The sequence below is a fragment of the Macaca nemestrina genome, chromosome 17 (assembly GCF_043159975.1).
Source record: "Macaca nemestrina isolate mMacNem1 chromosome 17, mMacNem.hap1, whole genome shotgun sequence".
Lineage (NCBI taxonomy): Eukaryota > Metazoa > Chordata > Mammalia > Primates > Cercopithecidae > Macaca > Macaca nemestrina.
The window spans coordinates 67,721,032-67,741,413 of NC_092141.1; the positions used below are offsets into that span (position 1 = coordinate 67,721,032).

Here is a 20,382-nt window from a genome sequence, read left to right on the forward strand (position 1 = left end):
TTGCCCCTGCCCTCACCCCTGCCTCCAGGTCTCACTCCACTGACCTCTGTTCTGCCTGGAGGGGCAGTCAGATCAGTGTGGTCCTCCCACTAGGAGCCCAGACTCCCCAGGTACCAACACCACCATGGGCCTCCGTGGCTCCCCGCCAGGTCCCATTGTGCCACCTCCCAGAGGGGCCAGGAGGGTCTGCATTTACGCCCAGGAGCTGTACCTCTTCAGGAGCCCCAGAGCCTGGAAAGAAGTTCCCGTTGTCATAGCGATGCAGTGAGATGTAGAGCACAGAGGGGTCATTGTAGAACGCCTGCTGGGTGCCATTGCCATGGTGAATGTCCTATGAGGGGAGGTAGAAGCATCAGGAAAATGGCCCACGCTCTGACCCAACGATCAAATTCCACATGTCAGCTGGGCGCTGTAGCTCATGCCTGTAATCCTAGCATTTTGGGAGGCTGAGGGCTGGGAGAATCGCTTGAGCCCAGGAGTCCACCCTTGGCCACAGGGCATCCATATTCTGTTCACAATGGTATTGCCCACCCCACACTTCTCTAACTAGGTCTGAGCCTCTGTGGTGTGGTACTGTGTAGGTGATATTCAAAGCCATGGGATAAATGTGGCATATCTCCCTACAGAACCCATTCCACTTCAGTTTGTGGGAAAACATTAAGGCTAGTAGGGAATTTAAAACAAGCAGATAAGATTCTTTTTTTTTTTTGAGACCGAGTTTCGCTTTTGTTGCCCAGGCTGGAGTACAGTGGCACGATCTTGGCTCACTGCAACCTCTGCCTCCCAGGTTCAAGCGATTCTCCTGCCTCAGCCTCCCAAGTAGCTGGGATTACAGGCACCCCACCACTATGCTCGGCTAATTTTTTTTGTATTTTTAGTAGAGATGGGGTTCACCATGTTGGCCAGGCTGGTCTCAAACTCCTGACCTCAGATGATCCACCCACCATGGCCTCCCAAAATGCTGAGATTACAGGTGTGAGCCACTGTATCTGGCCTTTTTCTTTCTTTCTTTTTTTTTTTTGAGACAGTCTCACTCTGTCATCGAGGCTGGAGTGCAGTGACATGATCTTGGCTCATTCCAACCTCCACCTCCCGGGTTCAAGCAGTTCTCCTGCCTCAGCCTCCCCAGTAGCTGGGATTACAGGCTCCCGCCACCACACCTGGCTAATTTTTTTGTATTTTCCGTGGAGATAGGGTTTCACCATGTTGGCCAGGTTGGTCTCAAACTGCTGACCTCAAGTGATTCACCCACCTTGGCCTCCCAAAGTGCTGGGATTACAGCCACTATGCACCACCACAAGCACAGAAGATTCTGAAGGAGGATCCAACATTTACATGAATTTTTAAGCCAGAATTGGGCTTCCAAGAGATTTTGTCCTTCCTGAGGCTTGCTCCTGGCTACTTCCCCAGCTTACAGAGAGTGGCGTGTGCCTCTGCCTCCACCATTAGGAACAGGGTTTGAGAAGCACTCATGGTAGCAAGAGCAGAGTGCTGGGAACAAGAGGCCTGGTCTGAAACCCAGTGCCGACATCCCCAGCTGAGTGGCCTTGGGTAAGTCATGCAACAACACCTTCATTCACAGAAATGGACAACCTCGTTCTTACTACTCGAGGTGGCCATAAAGTACTCATTGGGTTCCTGGTATATAGTCTGCTCCCAATTGTAGGGGGTGGGAGGAAATATCGGCTACTAGCACTGGCAGCGGCGTCACTACTGTTCAAGGTAGGAAATCCCCTTCGTTGTTTGAAGCTGCAACGTGAGGGCCAAGATGGAACAGGAGCTAAATGTCTTTCATAGTTGAGGAGAGCGCCCTGTTGGAATGTGACATTAGTCATCCAGCAGGAGCCCCAGCGCCCTTCCTTCCGCACCCGCACCGGGCACCCGGACGAGGATGACTGGGCTGCTTGGAGGTGGGGCTGGGGGAGGGGACTTCCTGAAGGCTGACCCTGGTCCCAGCTCTACCCGCCCCTGCCCAGCCCCACCAGCTCACTGCCTACCCAGTCCACGATGAGGACCTTGCCCACGTTCAACTTCTGCTGTAGGAGTTTTGCAGTGATGGCTACAGAGTTGAAGAAGCAGAATCCCCTGAGGAGGGGAGAGAAGGGCGGGAGGTTAGCCTCAGCATGACGTTTGCAAGAGACAGGAAGGGGCGAGGGCAGAGAATCTAGGGCACTCACATGGCTGTGGATTCCTCGGCATGGTGTCCTGGCGGCCGGATGATGGCAAATCCATTCTGAAGAGGTGCAGGCCAGGCAGAAGTGAGGGACAAGATCCAGGCAGGAAGGCCGTGGAGGGGGTGGCACAGGACAGAAGCACAAGCCAGGCAAGGAAGTGAACACAAACCAGAAAAGCAGATCTATATGTTCAACGCACAGTTTTGTTGGGGTTTGTTTGTTTGTTTGTTTGTTTATGGTTTTTTTTGGAGACAGGGTCTTGCTTTGTCACCCAGGCTGGAGTGCAGTGGTGCGATTACGGCTCACTACAACCTTGGCCTCCCAGGCTCAGAAAATCCTTCCACCTCAGTCTCCCAAGTAGCTAGGACTGCAAGCACATGCCACCACTCCTGGTTAATTTTTTGTAGAGACAGCATTTCACTATGTTGCCCAGGCTGGTCTAGAACTCCTGGGCTTGAGCTATCTGCCCACCTCGGCCTCCCAAAGTGTTGAGATTATAGGCATGAGCCACTGTGCCCAGCCTCAATGGACCATTCTTAATGCCAACCATGAGGCTTGAGCAGGCAGACAGTATTTCTGCCTCGAGACACCCACGAAAGCAACTGGGCATTAGTGTCTTTTTGTTGGTCCTTCATAAACCTGAATCCCCAGCTGATAACTCCTTCCTACCCTGGTGCCTGAGAGTTGAGCTTGCAAAGGACAGTGCCTCACTGAAAGGATCTCAAGGCTGCCCCTGTCCTCTGCCTCTGAGGAGCAGGACCATGCCAAGGGGCACCGAAGTCACAAGCACACGCTCACCTTGAGCTCTCCTGCAGCCACCTTGAAGGCCAGCTCCAGCAGGCAGCCCACCGCCATGCGCACAGCACTGGAGGAATGCATCTCATTCCAGACGGTGTCACTGTCCACCTGCAGGGCAGGAGAGCAGGTTTCAGCGTGCCCCCTGTAGGGGGAGGGCAAGAACAGGGAGGGCACCTGGACAGTGGGCCAGTGACTGTGGCAGTCAGGGAAGAGACAGAGCTATGAGAGCCACCCACCCACCCCCACTGCTGCAAGCCCTACTCACCCCGATTCCCCCACAAGGCAGCACAGCATACATCTTCTGGCTGATGGGGCCTGCAGGGAAGAGGGATAGAGCTACTCTAGAAGTGGCCTCGGGCAGATCACCTGAGGTCAGGAGTTCGAGACCAGCCTGGACAACATGGTGAAACCCCATCTCTACTAAAAATACAAAACTTAGCTGGGCATGGTGGCACACACCTGTAAACCCAGCTACTCGGGAGGCTGAGGTAAGAGAGTCGCTTGAGCCTGGGAGACGGAGGTCACAGTGAGCCGAGATCGCACCACTGCACTCCAGCCTGGCCAACACAGCAAGACTGTCTCAAAAAAAATAAAAATAAAAATAAAAAACGAAGTGGCCTCAACTGCCCCGGCTACAGGCTTAGCCACCAAAAATGAGGGCTCAGACCCGAGTACGAGACAGGCCTCTGCAGCCCACACCAGTTGGGAGCTGTCAATCCCCTGTCCTTGAGAACACCCTACTTCTGGGGGCAGATGGCAGGGAGAGAGGAGCATGATAGGCCGGGGGATGGGGAGGAGCAAAGCAGTCCCCCCAACCGAGCACTTTCATCCTCCTGCACCGTGCCCCACAGCATGCTCTAAGTTAGTGGCGCCCTCTGGAGGTGTGTGACGTGGTAATTGTGCCACCTCTGCAGCACTAATGCCCTGCCTGTGCCCATGGGGACAACCCTCCTAACCTGGCCAGGCGGTCCTCCTGAGAGCCCCCATCCCACCCTGACATTGGACATGCCCGCCCATGTGCCAGCTCACCAAGCAACTTCTTGTTGTCCAGCTTCTGCCGGTTGAGGGGGCTGGTCCCATACAGCAGGGTGTGGTATTCAGAGTGCACTGTCTGGATCTCATCTAGCGTGGCTTTGCGACCCCGGATTCGCTGCCAGGAGGATCAGTAAGAGGGGTCACACAAAGGCGCAGCTCTCTCAGAATTTTTTTTTTTTTTTTTTTTTTTTTTTGAGACGGAGTCTCACTCTGTCGCCCAGGCTGGAGTGCAGTGGCACGATCTCGGCTCACTGCAACTTCCACCTCCTTGGTTCAAGCGATTCTCCTGTCTCAGCCTACTGAGTAGCTAGGACTACAGGCGCATGTCACCACGCCCGGCTAAGTTTTGTATTTTTAGTAGAGACGGGGTTTCTTTTTTTTTTTTGAGACGGAGTCTCGCTCTGTCCCCGGGCTGGAGTGCAGTGGCCGGATCTCAGCTCACTGCAAGCTCCGCCTCCCGGGTTTACGCCATTCTCCTGCCTCAGCCTCCCGAGTAGCTGGGACTACAGGCGCCCGCCACGTCGCCCGGCTAGCTTTTTGTATTTTTTAGTAGAGACGGGGTTTCACCCTGTTAGCCAGGATGGTCTCGATCTCCTGACCTAGTGATCTGCCCGTCTCGGCCTCCCAAAGTGCTGGGATTACAGGCTTGAGCCACCGCGCCCGGCCGAGACGGGGTTTCATCATGTTGGTCAGGCTGATCTCGAACCCCTGACCTCGTGATATGCCCGCCTTGGCCTCCCAAAGTGCTGGGATTACAGGCGTGAGCCACCGCGCCTGGCTCTCAGACCCTTTCTGCCCCATAGCCAGGGGTACACAGAGTCACTTCCTGGCCTCAGGAGATCCAAATACTTTTCAGAAAGTAGATCCTGGCTCCGTCATGACCTTACTCCCAGATCCTCCCTGACTCAGCTGGGGACCATGGGGGAAAACAGGCTGCAAAGGATGGAACAGGGGGTGGTGGGAGAACTGGCCCCGAAGTCTGGGGCTGAAGAGAGGATGAGGAAGAAGCATGAAGAGAGGCTTCTCTAATGGGGAAACAAAGGCTGAATTTAAGTTGAGGGCCAGAGGAAGGAGGGGCTCCCTTACCTCGCACTTGCTAAGCAGGCCTGTCTCCTGCAGCCGGGACCAGATGCTCTGGATCCGGCCAGCATGCTCAGGGTGCACGTGTGTGTTCCCGCACATGCACTGGTGCTTCAGCATGAACGTGTCGTAGACCACACCTGCGCCACAGACCTATGTGTCAGCCAGCACTGCTCTGGGCCCCGGGTCCCAGTGTGGCTACCATGATCCTCAGCAGGGCTCATGGAGCTCTCTCCAACCCCCAGGTCCAAACACCTCCCCGTGGCCACTGCAGCCACCCTCCCACACACCTGCACCCTCTCCTCTCCAGCTTTTTTTTTTTTCTTTGAAACAGGGTCTCACTCTGTCACCCAGGCTGGAGTGGAGTGTGCAGTGGCGCTATCATGGCTCACTGCAGCCTCAACCACTGCCCCCACCACCCTGGGCTCAAGCGATCCTCCCACCTCAGCATTCTGAGTAGCTGGGACTATAGGTGCTACCACATCTAGCGTTTTTTTGGTTTTTTTTTTTTTTTTTTTTTTTTGAGACAGAGTCTTGCTCTGTCGCCCAGGCTAGGGTACAATGGCACGATCTTGGCTCACTGCAACCTCTGCCTCCTGGGCTCAAGCAATTCTCCTGCCTCAGCCTCCCAAGTAGCTAGGATTACAGACATGTGCCACCACGCCCGGCTAACTTTTGTATTTTCAGTAGAGATGGGGTTTCACCATGTTGGCCAGGCTGGTCTTGAACTCCTGACCTCAGGTAATCTGCCCGCCTCAGCCTCCCAAAGTGCTGGGATTATAGGCGTGAGCCACCACGTCCAGCCTATTTTTTTTTTTTTTTAAATAGACGGGGTCTCACTATGTTGCTCACGTTGGTCTCAAACTCCTGGGCTCAAGTGATCCTCCCACTTTGGCTTCCCAAAATGCTGGGATTACAGGTGTGAGTCACTGCACCTGGCTTTTCCTCTCCAGCCTTTGCCCCCTCTCGACTCCTCCTGAAATTCCTTTGCTCCATTACTGCCTGTCAGAAGCTTCCCTGCTACACAAGCCCCAGTAAGGCTGCCCTGGACACCCGCATGGGTCTGATCTCTGCCAGCTGTGCCTCCTTGGCTGCACCCTTCTCATAGCACCTCCTGCTTTCCCCCTCCTGCCAAACCCCTATGTCTTACTCCCCACTGGTTATACAGGCCCACCCTCAGGCACATCTGTGTCCCCGCAGAGCCCAGCCTGTGGCAGCTTCATGGGGAAGAGGACTCTGGTCTCATCCCAGACCTCACAGGGAGAAGGAAGGGAAGGTGGAAGGTCAGGGCCCAATAGAGACAGCAGGCTCTCTCTACCCAGCACTTCAGGCTGTGGGGCAGTCCTTCCCTCAGCGGGGTGAGAAAGATGCTACCCACTCTCCCAGCTGAGGCAGAAGGCCCTGCCACTACCACGAACAGCTCTGGGGAACTGGGAGAGAACAAAAGCCTGTGTCCCCTCTTTTCAGGGTGCCTAAGGGGCCCCAGCAGCCTCTTCCCCCTGCCCATGGGGCAGACACCACGCACAGGCCCTCTGGTGCCTGGTAGAAGGACATAACAAGTGGTGGGGGCTCACCTGTGGTGAAGAGGTGCTTGACGGGCTGGTCTGGGGGGCTCTTCATGCCCCCAGGGGCAGCAGGGGAGGACTGGGTGCGGCCCAGGCCCTGGTGGGGCACAGTGGCCAGGCTGAGGGGCGCCTGGTACACCTGCAGCGGCTGCAGCGGCTGGGCATCTGAGAACAGCTGCAGGGGAGGAGAGTGGGAGGGGGCCTGGGTCAGACTCAGCCAGGACAGGGGTGAGGGCAGGCCCTGTCAGGGCCTCCAGAGGGGCCCCAATCCAGACCTTTTCTTCCAAGTCTCCTCCTTCCCCCACCTCCTCCCACTTGCTCCCTCTAGGGACAGGAGACACATCTCCTGAGACAGGGAGGGATGGGGGAGATGTGATGAGTCACATCAAAGAGTAGCATTGAGGTAAGAGGCTGGGAGGGGCGGGGGCGGGGTGGGGGCGGGATGAGTCAGGCCTGGAGGGCTCGGCTGTGTCCGCAATGAATGGAGTGCCAGCTAGGCGTGAGGCAGACAGTAGTAACAGCGGGGGCGTGTGTGTACACACACGCACAGGCACGCACAGGGACCGACGCACAGCCGGCCCTACGCAGGCAGAAACGCAGATACACACAGGCCACGTGTGCACACGTGCACACCCGCACATGCACACACACACAGACACACATGCAGAGAGGCAGGCCAGTATCACAGAGACAGGGAGGGAACTGGCAGCCCAGGAGACACAGCTCTGAGATCAACACAAACAGCTCCCCCTTCTCCCCACTGGCCTCCTTCCCACTCCCCTTTTGCTCTCTACAAAAAGCTGCTCCTGCACAGCCTGGAAACTGCAGATGGGGGAGAGGGAAAGACAAGGGCAAAGGCACGGGTGGGGAAGGACAGAGGGGTGGTGACTAAGGGCTGGGACCAGAGACAGGGCTCACTTTTTTGTAACCAGCACCAGGCTCCTCCGAGTCGGGCCCCTCCTCAGCACCACTCTCGCCCTCCTCGTCCTTGACCTGGATGCAATCCTCCTCCTCCTCCCCATCCTCTTCCTCCTCCTCCTCCTCCAGGTCTTCCTGTGTGCTCTCACTCTCTGTGGAGCCCTCCCGGGGCATGGTCAGGGCTCCCTCCCCCAGCAAGGCCTCCTGCTGCTCTGTCAGCTCCTCTTCTGTCTCCTCAGGGTGGGTGGTAGGCTGCCTGGGCAGCTCCCCTGTCTTGGTGAGGATCTGGTAACAGAATATGGGGGCACATAAGCTGGGAGTTGGGGAGCAGCTGTGCAGCCTGTAACCCAGAACAGTCTATCCTTCCCTCCCTCCCTTCTTCCAGGCAGAGCTTCTATGTGAGTTAGAAAAAGGCAAGGTGGCTCCTCTGAGAGGAGGACTTTTTTCTTTTTTTTTTTTTTGAGAAAGAGTCTCCCTCTGTCGCCCAGCCTGGCATGCAGTGGCGCAATCTCGGCTCACTTTAACCTCCGCCTTCCCGATTCAAGAGATGCTCCTGCCTCAGCCTCCCCAGTGACTGGGATTACAGGCGCATGCCACCACGCCCAGCTAATTTTTGTTTTTTTTTTGAGAGGGTCTCACTCTTGTCACCCAGGCTGGAGTGTAACGGTGTGATCTGGGCTCAGTGTAACCTCCATCTCCCAGGTTCAAGCGATTCTCCTGCCTCAGCCTCCTGAGAAGCTGGGATTATAGGTGTCTGCCACCACGCCTGGCTAATTTTTGTATTTTTAGTAAAGACAGGGTTTCACCATGTTGGCCAGACTGGTCTCGAACTCCTGACCTGAGGCAATCTGCCTGCCTCAGCCTCCCAATCAAGCGCGAGCAACCGTGTCTGGCCTGAAAGGACACGTGCCAGCCTGGTGCTCTCCTGTGTCTTGCCCCCACCACAGCCCCAGGCCATTCGCCTTTCCAGGCTCACCTTGCCCAGCTGTAGCTGCTGCTGCTTCTGCTTCTCCAGGAACTGCTGGTGCTGTTGTTGCATGACCAGCTGCTGCAGGGCCTGGGGACTCTGCGGCAGCGGTGAGGACTGAGTGCGGCTCAGGGGCCGATGCCGCGGGAGCTTGCCCACCGTCCGCATGCTGGTGGCCACACGTTCACCCGTCACTAGTGGGGACTGCCCGTGGAGTGGCACTATGGAGTTAGGGGTGATGACTAAGCATCATTGTCAGGGCACCTGACTGCGCCCCCCCGGACCCTGCATCTTCCCCCGATAACCCCCTCTGGAACATCACCACCTACATACTCAGGAAAAAACCTGGGGGACCTGGAGCACCCTCCACCCAAACCTGAGCTCCATTCTCCCTCTTCCCCATGAATGAAGAGTTTCACAGCTCTAAGATACCGCCTCCAGCAAGTCTTCCTGGATTCACCATCTTTTCCCTTCAATTTGCTTAAATGAATAAACTGAGCACACAGTAGTCTTGAGCCCTCTGAGTGAACAATGAATGACTTGTTCTCCCTAAGTGCAACAAGGCCTCGCTGATCATGGACCCCGTGGATCCCGCCAGGCTAGGAAGCCCTGGGGCCAGGATCATGTATCTTTCAAGCAGAACCTCTTCTGGTGCCAACAGGTACTTAAGGGCTGTCTAAAGCTGTGCTGTCCAATCCCATAGCTACTATTACATGTGACTACTGAGCCCTTGAACACAGCCTATCTAAATTGAAATGTGATACAAGTGTGAAGTATACACTAGATTTCAAAGGCTTAGTATGAAACAAAAAGCAAAGTATCTCATTGGTAACTGCATATTGGCCAGGCACAGTGGCTCACACCTGTAATTCCAGCACTTTGAGAGGCCAAGGCGGGAGGATGGCTTGAGCCCAGGAGTTCAAGACCAACCCGGGCAGCTGAGTGCAGTGGCTCACACCTGTAATCCCAGCACTTTGGGAGGCTGAGGCAGGTGGATCACTTGAGGTCAGGAGTTCATGACCAAGTTGGCCAACATGGTGAAACCCCGTCTCTACTAAAAATACAAAAATTAGGCCAGGCGCAGTGGCTCACGCCTGTAATTCCAACACTTTGGGAGGCCAAGGCGGGTAGACCACCTGAGGTCAGGAGTTTGAGACCAACCTGGCCAACATGGTGAAACCTCGTCTCTAATAAAAATACAAAAAATTAGCCAGGCGTGGGGGCACACACCTGTAATCCCAGCTACTTGGGAGGCTGAGGCAGGAGAATCGCTTGAACTTGAGAGGCAGAGATTGCAGTGAGCCAAGATCTTGTCACTGAACTCCAGCCTGGGCAATAAGAGTGAAACTTTGTCTCAAAAAAAAAAAAAAATTAGCTGGGTGTGGTGGCACATGCCTGTAGTCCCAGCTACTCAGGAGGCTGAAGCAAAAGAACCGCTTGAACCCAGGAGGTGGACGTTGCAGTGAGCAGAGATCCCGCCACTGCACTCTAGCCTGGGCGACACAGTGAGACTCTGTCTCAAAAAAAAAAAAAAGGGTGCAGTGGCTCACGCCTGTAATCCCAGAACTTTGGGAGGCTGAGGCAGGCAGATCGCCTGAGGTCAGGAGTTCGAGACCAGCCTGGCCAAGATGGTGAAACCCCAGGTCTACTAAAAATACAAAAATTAGCCAGGTACGGTGGCAGGCGCCTAAAATCCCAGCTACTTAGGAGGCTGAGGCAGGAGAATTGCTTGAACCTGGGAGGTGGAGGTTGCAGTGAGCCAAGATCGCACCACTGCACTCTAGCCTGGGCGACAGAGCGAGACTGTCTCAAAAAAAAGAAAAAAAGACCAGCCTGGGCAACACAGCAAGATCCTGTCTCTACAAAACTTTAAAAATAGGAAGAATAACTGCACGTGTATTACAGAAATTATAATATTCTGGATATACTGAGTTAAATATATGTGGTGAAATTAATTCCACTTGCTTTTTTTTTTTTTTTTTTTTTGAGACGGAGTCTCACTCTGTTGCCCAGGCTCGAGAGCAATGGTGCAATCTCGGCTCACTGCAACCTCTACCTCCTGGGTTCAGCGATTCTCCTGCCTCCAGCGATTCTCCTGCCTCAGCCTCCTGAGTAGCTGGGATTACAGATGCCCACCACCATGCCCAGCTAATTTTTGTATTTTTAGTAGAGATGGGATTTCACCATGTTGGCCAGGTTGGTCTCAAGCTCCTGACCTCAAGCGATCCACCTGCCTTGGTCTCCAAAGTGCTGGGCTCACAGGCATGAACCACTATGTATGGCTCTACTTGCTTCTTTTTACATTTTTTAATGTGGATGCTAGAAATTATGTACGTAGATTGTGTTGTTTCTACTGAACAGCACTGCTCTGGGATGTGAACTCCAAGATGGCAGCAGATTTTGTCAAGAACAGTGCCCGGCATCCTGTAGGTATCCCATGTTTCCAGAATGTGGAAGAAATCACCGATGCTGTTGATTCTGCTAAAGGGAACTGTGACAGGGCTGGAGAGTATCCCTGACTGTTGGTCCTGAGCCCCCTCCCTTGCACAGCTGCCTGTCCACTCACCAGCAATGAGGGTGCTCTGCTGCCGGGCCTGCTCCAGCAACAGCACATGTTGCAGCAGGGAGGCATGCCCGTGGGGGCTCCCGTCGCCCTCCAGTGCCACGCCCAGCAGGCAGCCAGGGATAGAGGATGTGCTCATGAACTTGCCCGTCAGCGTGCCACCCTGCCGCAGGGACTGGAGGGCCTGCCTCTCGGCCTCCTGCTGTGTCGACAGCTTCGGGGAGGCCTGGGGGGTGAAGGGAGGGGCTTATACAGCCTCAGTCCTGCCAACTTTGGACCAGCATCCCCATCTACCCACTATCTACCCCCCAGCTCTGGGTAGGGCCAACCGATCTCCCTTAGGGCCTTGGAAGGGGAAAACCCCAGCTGGGGGCATGCAGGACCTGTGACCTCAACACTAGAGGAAAGATGGGGTATGTGCCCTGTACTTACAGTGAGGTGTGAGTTGGTGACAGTGACCGTGGCCTGCAGCCCTAAGGAGATGTTGGGCAGAGAAGGAGACGTGTAGAGGCTGAACTGGTTGGGGGAGCTGTCCAGAGGGAGGGCTCGGTGCTGGGGGAGCATCTGGGGAGCAGTGAGAAGAGACAGGAATGAGAGTGCGCAAAGGGAGGCAACAAGGGAGGGCAACCAGGGGCCAAGACCAAGTTCTCTGAATGGTGCCCAGTTCCCTCTACCCTGAGCTCCCACTGAGGGAGACTGAGCCATCAGGGCTCTTCATAGTCCTGTGGGACAAATTCCCCTTTGATGCAACTAAGTCCAAGCAAGGACCCTCCAGCCTATTCATGTGGGCAGAGAGGTCTCTGCTGGGCACTCAGGCAGACAGACTGGAAGGAGCTGCACTCTTTCTTCCATGGGAAGGAGCAGCTCTGTCCCCGCCCCACCAGCCCTCAGCCAGGCCTGTACCTCGGTGGGGATGTTGGGGACTGAGCCAGTAAAGCCATTCTCAGCGATGGTGCTGTGGGAGCTGTTGGGAGAGCTGGGGCCGGAGCCGGGTGCGCTGTTACACACGGACGACGCTATAGGAGAAGTGGCTGTCACCTGGGCCTGCTCTGAACTATCCCCCACCCCCGATTCCCAGACCCTCAGAACCAGTACATGAGAGCAGCCCTTACCCCCAGGCCCGGCACCTGTGATCTCAACAGCTCTTTTCTTAAAGGTGCTAATAACAGTCCCATCCTTGCGACGCAGGAGGGGACTGCTTCTCCGCTCGGCCACCTTCTGTTTTAGCCTTGAACGCACTTTCAAGTTGGGTTCAGAGGCTGGAGAGAAGGTAACCGAGGTTCAGATACACGCACAGCAGCACACATCTGCAGTCGAGCCCACTGTGGTCAGGGTTGACACTGCCACAAGCCCACCTCTGCCTCCCGGGAGCCATATTCTGGGAGGCCAGGTGGGGGACTCACTTACCTGTTTTGCGGAGGGGGAAGTCATCTCGACTGTCGTAGGGCCCAGGCAAAGGCAGTTTGTAGGAGGGAGGCGTCCCAGGGGGGCCGCTCTGGGGAGGGGAACTCTGGTCCAAAGAAGCATGGTGGGCTCCCCTGGGGGTGGGGGTGGGGATGGAAGCAGATCTAAGTTATCGCCCAGCCTGCTGTGCCACCTGGCAATCTACATTTATGAAAAATCGTTTGTATATAGGAAGAGGACATGGATCTCGGGGAAAGAATGAGGAAATAAACCAGGGATGGAGGTCCTGTCTCTAAGGAGAGATTGCAGGGCCCATATATGGGCACGGGGCAGAAGCCCCTTGCCATCCTATAGCCAGGCAGCCCCTGAGCAGCTCACCTATGCCCACCCGTGCCTGCCCAGGGCCATTACCAGCATTTGGGGTGCTGTGGGAGGGAATGGTTGAGGCCGCCTGGTGTGGGCTCCTTTGACTTCGACAAGAGGAATTCCTGGAGCCTCAGCTTTACCTCGGTGCTGGCAATGGCACCTGCAGGACAGGGCACAACTGACCTGGCTGCTTAGGGCCAGACCCCACCATGGCAGGGGCAGGCGTCATGGGTGGGGCCCTAGGAGGTCCCAGGACTCCCTGCCTTACTCTCTTTGCTCTTCTCCTTGTTCCGCAGGATGAGCAGCTGCTGCTCCAGCCGCTGCTTCTCCAGCTCTTCCTGCCGCTGCTGCTCCCGCTGCTGCTCCAGCTCCTGCTGCCGCTTGGCTGCCAGCATCTCCTGCTGCTGCTTGGCTGCCAGCATCTCCTGCTGCTGCTGCAGGGGCATGGGGAGGGAGGCAGGAGTGAGCCAGGCCCGGGCGGGGGGCGGGGGGCGGAGGCCTGGGAGGCCCCCCGCACCCCTCTCGCTCACCTTGAGGTGCTTCTGTAGCTGGACCTCATGCTGCCTTGTCAGGTGGTCATGCTGTTTCTGGAACTCAGCGAACAGGAGCTGCTTCTGCAGCTGCTGCTGCTGCTTGAGCGCCAGGAGCTCCTGCTGCAGTTGCTGCTCCCGCAGTGTGGGATCCACAGAGCCCACCAGAGCACCCCGTAGCTCCACAGGGCTGGGGCTGCCTCCACCCCCACCCCCCATGGAACTGGGCATGGCTCTTGGCAGCACCGGCTTCACCTCCACTGTGGGCAGAAGAGACAGGAAGGAGTTAGTGGGCCCAGCCCCAGACTCCAGTTGTGCCTGAGGCCCAAACGCTACCAGGCAGGATTCTAGGAGACCCAAAGAGATCAGAGACAGAGGGGAAATCAAATCCCTCTGCTCCATGGATGCAACATTTTACCTTAATTAAATGAGGCTGAAGCCATGAACTTCAATAGGAAAATATAGGCCAAGCACGGTGGCTCACATCTAGAATCTCAGGTTACCTTGGGAGGCTGAGGCAGGCAGATCACCCGAGGCAAGGAGTTCAAGACCAGCCTGGCCAACATGGCGAAACCCCCTCTCTACTAAAAATACAAAAATTAGCTGGGCATGATGGTGCACACCTGTAATCCCAGCTACTCAGGTGGCTGAGGCATGGGAATCTCTTGAACCCCGGGAGGCGGAGGTTGCAGTGAGCCAAGATCATGCAACTGTACTCTAGCCTGGGTGACAGAGCAAGACTGTCTCCAGGGAAAAGAGGAAAAAAAAAAAAAAAGGGCCGGGCACGGTGGCTCATACCTGTAATCCCAGAACTTTGGGAGGCTGAGGCGGGCAGATCACGAGGTCAGGAGATCAAGACCACCCTGGCTAACACAGTGAAACCCTGTATCTACTAAAAACAAAAAAAATTAGCTGGGCGTGGTAGCACATGCCTGTAGTCCCAGCTACTCAGGAGACTGAGGCAGGAGAATCGCTTTAACCCTGGAGGCGGAGGTTGCAGTGAGCCAAGATTGCACCACTGCACTCCAGCCTAGGTGACAGAGCGAGACTCCGTCTCAAGAAAAAAGAAAATATGCATAAGCATGAAGCTGTACCTGACAGATTGTGAGTACTCAACACTTTTATGTGTGTGTGTGTGTATATATACATATGTATGTGTATCTCTCTACCTATATATATATATATCAGAGACAAGGTCTTGCTCTGTCGCCCAGGCTGGAATGCAATGGCATGATCATGGCTCATAATAGCCTCGACCTCAAGCAACTCTCCCACCTCAGCTTCCCGAGTAGCTGGGACTACAGGAGCATGCCAATGCACCAGGCTAATTTTTAAATCTTTAGTAGAGACAGGGTCTCACTATGTTGCCCCGGCTGGCCTTAAACTCCTAGGCTCAAGCGATCCTCCCACCTCAGCCTCCCAAAGTGCTGGGATTATAGGCGTGAGCCACTGCCCAGCCTTCAACACATAATATTGTCATTGATAGTCAACATCTCTGGGCATTTTACAAGAATGACTCATTTAAATGTCATGGTTACCTGTGACTTAGATGCTATTATTACCCCATTTTACTGATGAGGAAACTGAGATTTACAGAAGTTTAAGTAGCAACCAGACACAGCCAGGTGATCAAAGAACCAGAATATAAGTCCAAATCCTAAGCTTTTAACCACTGTGCCCACTCCTATTTCTCAACACCGTGCCCCGTGCAAAGCCTCATACTAGAAGAGAAACTCAGGCACAGAGGTTGGTTCTAGGACTGACAGTGCCCTTGGTAACCCCAGGAGAGGCTGGTGGAGACCTTCTGGATATCACTACCCTCTGTCCCCTTCTGGGGCTTCATCCCTATCTGGGGCACACTGGGCAGGAGAGAGAGAGGCTGTGGGAATGGGAGTGGGGTGGGAACAGGAGGCCTTGGTGAAAGCGGGTGCAGGGCTGCACCAAGCCAGGGACAGGAGGGGGCTGGGAGTCAGACTCGCTTCCTTTGCTGGATTATCTCCTTTCAACAGTTTTATTGTAATTACCCTGAAAATGCCGCTATATATAGAGTGAGCCAAACAGCAGCTGTGCCTGGGGGGAGGGGGAATGAGAGGATGGGCGGGCAGGCAGCAGGGAGGAGGTGGGAGGAGGAGACAGGAAAGGAAAGAGAATCAGACAGGAAGAAGGGTAACGGCAGGGGGAGGGCGGGAGCTTCGGCAGATCTCTCAGAACTCTGGTCCTAGGGAGAACTGGCTGGGGAGAGGAAGGCTGCTGGCGAGGGGAAGGCAGTGGAGGACCTGCTGGGTTCCAAGACCTTGGGTCCAGGCCCCACATGAACACTGGGCCGAGCGGCTTGAGGTCCCAATGGGCTTATGGGAAGGCTAGGTCTCCACTTCTTTGTCCCTACACACGGTTCTCGGGTCACTGCATGTCACTCTCCACCACTGCCCTGTGGTTGCCAGGACAACTGGGCAAACACCACACCAGCAGGGAGCCCCAAGCACAGCCCACGCCCCACAAAGCCTCCAGCCAGGAAGGGGAAGGCAGGATACCACTGCCTGGGAAGGCGGAAGTGAGAGAGGCAGGGCCAACCCATTCCTGTTTCTCTTCTACTTCTTTCTCCAAAGAAAGCCCTCACTCTCCTCGCTACAGCCCAGAGAGGTCACGAGGGGCTGGGAATGCTCCTGTGGCAAAGTGGACCACTCCAGTCCAGGCCTGGGAAGAAAGGACCCCCCAAATCCTTCTGGCTACCAGTATCTCCTGCCCTCATGAGCTGGCCTCTCTCCAGATCACCCCCCAGCATTAAGAGGCGAGGGGGGGGGGGAAAAGTTTTTTTGTTTTTTAATATTTTGAGACAAGAGTTTCGCTCTTGTCACCCAGGCAGGAGTGCAATGGCACGATCTCGGCTCACTGCAACCTCTGTCTCCTGGTTTCAAGCAATTTTCCTGCCTCGGCAGGCACCCACCACCAGGCCCAGCTAATTTTTGTATTTTTAGTAGAAACGGGGTTTCACCATGTTCGTCAGGCTGGTCTCGAACTCCTGACCTCAGGTGATCCGCCTGCCTCGGCCTCCCAAAGTGCTGGGATTACAGGTGTGAGCTACCACACCCAGCCGAAAAATTTTTAAAGAGAAAAGAGGGAGGTGGGAGGTAGGAGGTGGCAAAGGGTAGGCTAAGAGAGGCCCCCACACCTGCTGAGATGGGTCTGGATCTCTCCAGAGAACCTAGCACTGAATGGGTGTCAACAAGGCAGGAGCAAGGCCTGCTGGAGGCCAAGGCCACGCCACCCGCATGCCTGGAGTTTGGCCTCTGGAACCCCCTGCAGGCAGGGTGGGGTGGGAGAAGGTAAAGGGTGAGCACCACGATGTGGCAGTCCCCACCAGCCTCTTCTCCCCCAAGCAAGGCTGGGAACATTCCTTTGTGGTTTTCCCGCCAGCCGTACTGACGACTCTGTGGCCACAAGGCCAGAGTCACATGTGCAGAAGTGGCCAGATGTGGCCAGAGGGTGGGGTTACACATACTCATCCTCCTTTCCAACCCATGTCCTGCCCCAGCACCAGGCGGAAGGGTCCTTGGAAACTGCAGACGGCCTTCCTGGAGGTAGCCAGCCACGGTCCACGATGGTGGCAAGGAAATGGCAGCCAGCTCAGGTCTCCCCAGCCCGTGAAGTGTTCAGCAAGGCCCTGAGCTGGCCGGAGGGTTATCTGTTCTTAGTCAAGGCTGGCTTGGCCCGTGGCACTCTGATCACTCAGCCAAGCGACGGACGGGCTTCAACCTGCTGCTCCCGGCAATGCCGGGGTTGTAGGAGGAGGATGCCAGCCCGCCTGCCCAGAGAAGGGCAGGGGTCCAAGCACTCCTGGCTCCCAGCAGATAACCCTGCCTAGGGCTGGAACTGTCGCCAGCAGTACTGGCTTCCCTTGCAGGAGCCCTGCAGAGAGCACATGGGCTCAGGCAAGGGGTATCTCCCACCAGACTGTCACTGCCACTGCAGCAGCAGAGATGTTAGGCCCGGAGCTGCAGTGGGAGCCACTATTGGTATGCAGGTGGCAGGGCAGGCAGAGGGCTCTGCATGCCGCCTCGTTCCCATGCAAACGGGAAGCACAGGCGACTACAGAACATTAATTTGCAGGGGCTGCAGGGCCTGGGTGGTATGCAGCACCCCAAGGGTTTGCCAGGTAGCAACCTGCTCCACCCAAAGTGGAAGGGGCCATGGCTGCTCTGCCTGAGTCAGGGAAAGGAGGGGCATGGAGCCCCATGAATAGAGTCTGCCCAGGCACAGACCCTGGAGCCGGGCTGGCCTTGAACTCTCTCAAGGATCTGTGCCCTCTGCCAGCCTGGCATGAGCAGAGCAGGTGGCAGCAGCTGCCATCAGCACCAAGCACCTGGGTGTGTCATGATAGGAAGAGGCTCTTGGCCGCCTCCTGGTGGACCTAGGAAGGCTGGGGAACCTCTGGGGAAAGAAGAGGATAGATGGGCTTGGGCGAGGTGGCTCACGCCTATAATCCCAGCACTTTGGGAGGCTGAGGTGGGCGGGATCACCTGAGGTCAGGAGTTCAAGACCAGTCTGGCCAACGTGGTGAAACCCCATCTCTACTAAAAATACAAAAATTAGTTGGGTGTGGTAGTGGGCACCTGTAATCCCAGCTACTCATGAGGCTGAGGCAGGAAGAATTGTTTGAACCCAGGAGGCAGATGTTGCAGTGAGTATAGATCATGCCACTATGCTCTAGCCTGGCATGTAGCCTGGGTGACAGAGTGAGACTCCATCTCAAAAAAAAAAAAAAAAAAAAAAAGAGGGTACACAAAGGCACACTGTTCCCTAAGAGGACAGGCCAAGAGCTCTGGCTAGCAAAGAGTCTGAGTGAAAGGCTAGGCAGAGGGCGCGGTGGCTCAAGCCTGTAATCCCAGCACTTTGGGAGGCCGAGACGGGCGGATCACGAGGTCAAGAGATCGTGACCATCCTGGCTAACGCGGTGAAACCCCGTCTCTACTAAAAAAAATACAAAAAACTAGCCGGGTGAGGTGGCGGGCGCCTGTAGTCCCAGCTACTCGAGAGGCTGAGGCAGGAGAATGGCGCAAACCCGGGAGGTGGAGCTTGCAGTGAGCTGAGATCCGGCCACTGCACTCCAGCCTGGGCGACAGAGCGAGACTCCGTCTCAAAAAAAAAAAAAAAAAAAAAAAGAAAGGCCAGGCAGAGCCGGGCACAGTGGCTGTAATCCCAGCACTTTGGGAGTCCGAGGTGGGTGGATCACTTGAGGTCAGGAGTTCAAGACCAGCCTGGTCAACAAGGAGAAACCCCATCTCTACTAAAATTACAAAATTAGCTGGGTGTGGTGATACATGCCTATAATCCCAGCTACTCGGGAGGCTGAGGCAGGAAAATCACTTGAACCCGGGAGGCAGAGGTTGCAGTGAGCCAAGATCACGCCATTGCACTCCAGCCTGAGCAACAAGAGTGAAACTCTGTCTCAAAAAGAAAGAAAAGAAAAAAGAAAAAGGAAAAGAAAAGAAAGCCAGGGAAAGGGTCACAGGGGAGGACAAGGCCCTGGGTCCTTCCCTCACCTGCCAGGGTCTCACTCTGATAGGAATCAAGAGGCCAGCAAAGCCACCTCCTGCGGAGGTCAGAGGCAAGGCTCCGGGGGAAAGCCCTGGGCCCCCCACCTGACTCTATACTTTCCTCTTTCCCGGGACTGAGAACCTTCCTTCTCCTGGGAGTGGCGGCCTCAGGAACCAGCAGCAACACCATCCTGACCTCTGGTTTTCTGCAGGATTGACCACCCTGCCTCCATGGGAAGTCCCAGCCTGGGTTGCTGGGTAGGTGAGGCTATGTGTTTCTTTTTTTTTTTTGAGACAGAGTCTCGCTCTGTTGCCCAGGCTGGAGTGCAGTGGCGCAATCTTGGCTCACTGCAAGCTCCAACTCCTGGGTTCACGCCATTCTCCTGCCTCAGCCTACTGAGTAGATGGGACTACAGGCGCCCACCATCACGCCTGGCTAAGTTTTTGTATTTTTAGTAGAGACGGGGTTTCACCGTGTTAGCCAGGATGGTCTCCATCTCCTGACCTCGTGATCCGCCCGCCTCAGCCTCCCAAAGTGCCAGGATTACAGGCGTGAGCCACTGCGCCCGGCCTTGGGCCTGCGTGTTTCTAGCCATGCGAGGGGCCAGGAAAATAGCAAGTTCTGGCTCAGGAGCTGCCCTGCCCAGCTCATGAGCACAAGTGGCCATGGGCAGTGCACCACCTGAGTGACACTTCTTTCCCATCCCGCTGGGCCTGCCTCCTCTTCAGGAACCCTATCAGCCCAGTGGGGGCTTCTGGGGTAGATTCAGGCAGCATGAGGGAGCGCCTGGTCCTCTGGGGGAGATGATGTAGGTGCTCGCGGGGCAACCCCTGAGACTACTGCCAGCACAGCCTTAGTCTAAAAAAATGGTGTCCAAGCAAAGAGACACTGCCTCCAAACAGACAAGTGGCTCTGGGCCATGAGGGACAGGTTTCAGCAGTGCCTTGGGAACAAAAGTTCACAGTAAAAAACAGATCTAGCTTCCCAAGAGCAAGGCCAAGCCTTCCCCCTGCTCTGAACACACCATGAGCTGCACCCCAGGTCCAAGCCCCCTCTCAAGAGACAGCATCTCCAACTCAAGAATCCTTGTGACAAGAACCCTGGCCAGCAAGGAAATGGGACCTTTAGTTCCCCCTAGATAAGCCCTCGGGGGAGGCAGCTGGCACAGTGTGGACCTGCCTGGCAGACCCAAGAGGCTTAGCACCTGGCTCTAAAAGACCCTGCTCCATAAAATAAATATAAAAATAAGACCAGGTGCGGTGGTTCATGCCTATAATCCCAGCACTTTGAGAGGCCAAGGCGGGCAGATCACGAGGTCAGGAGTTTGAGACCAGCCTGGCCAACATGGTGAAACCCCATCTCTACTAAAGGTACAAAAAAACCCAAATTAGCCGGGCATGGTGGCCCACACCTGTAATCCCAGCTACTTGGGCAGCTGAGGCAGGAG

The 20,382-nt window shown here is 55.5% G+C and overlaps 1 protein-coding gene across 11 annotated transcripts in view; it reads right to left on the minus strand.

Annotated features, from left to right (window-relative positions):
* LOC105469256 (histone deacetylase 5) overlaps positions 1-20,382 on the minus strand; it is a 48,921-nt gene that overhangs the window by 3,765 nt on the left and 24,774 nt on the right. For 10 of the 11 annotated variants that reach the window (XM_011720148.2, XM_011720133.2, XM_011720155.2 and 7 more), the window contains 18 exons: positions 13,401-13,660; positions 13,139-13,304; positions 12,916-13,030; positions 12,508-12,638; positions 12,213-12,359; positions 12,004-12,116; positions 11,533-11,664; positions 11,104-11,326; positions 8,547-8,758; positions 7,571-7,855; positions 6,662-6,827; positions 5,094-5,227; positions 4,002-4,122; positions 3,238-3,287; positions 2,973-3,080; positions 2,178-2,233; positions 1,998-2,085; positions 212-331 (listed from right to left, as the gene is read on the minus strand). In XM_011720148.2, the coding sequence (XP_011718450.1) occupies positions 212-331; positions 1,998-2,085; positions 2,178-2,233; positions 2,973-3,080; positions 3,238-3,287; positions 4,002-4,122; positions 5,094-5,227; positions 6,662-6,827; positions 7,571-7,855; positions 8,547-8,758; positions 11,104-11,326; positions 11,533-11,664; positions 12,004-12,116; positions 12,213-12,359; positions 12,508-12,638; positions 12,916-13,030; positions 13,139-13,304; positions 13,401-13,660 (2,627 nt within the window). The remainder of the gene's footprint in view (positions 1-211; positions 332-1,997; positions 2,086-2,177; positions 2,234-2,972; positions 3,081-3,237; positions 3,288-4,001; positions 4,123-5,093; positions 5,228-6,661; positions 6,828-7,570; positions 7,856-8,546; positions 8,759-11,103; positions 11,327-11,532; positions 11,665-12,003; positions 12,117-12,212; positions 12,360-12,507; positions 12,639-12,915; positions 13,031-13,138; positions 13,305-13,400; positions 13,661-20,382) is intronic. The other variant, XM_011720102.3, reaches the window with a different exon arrangement.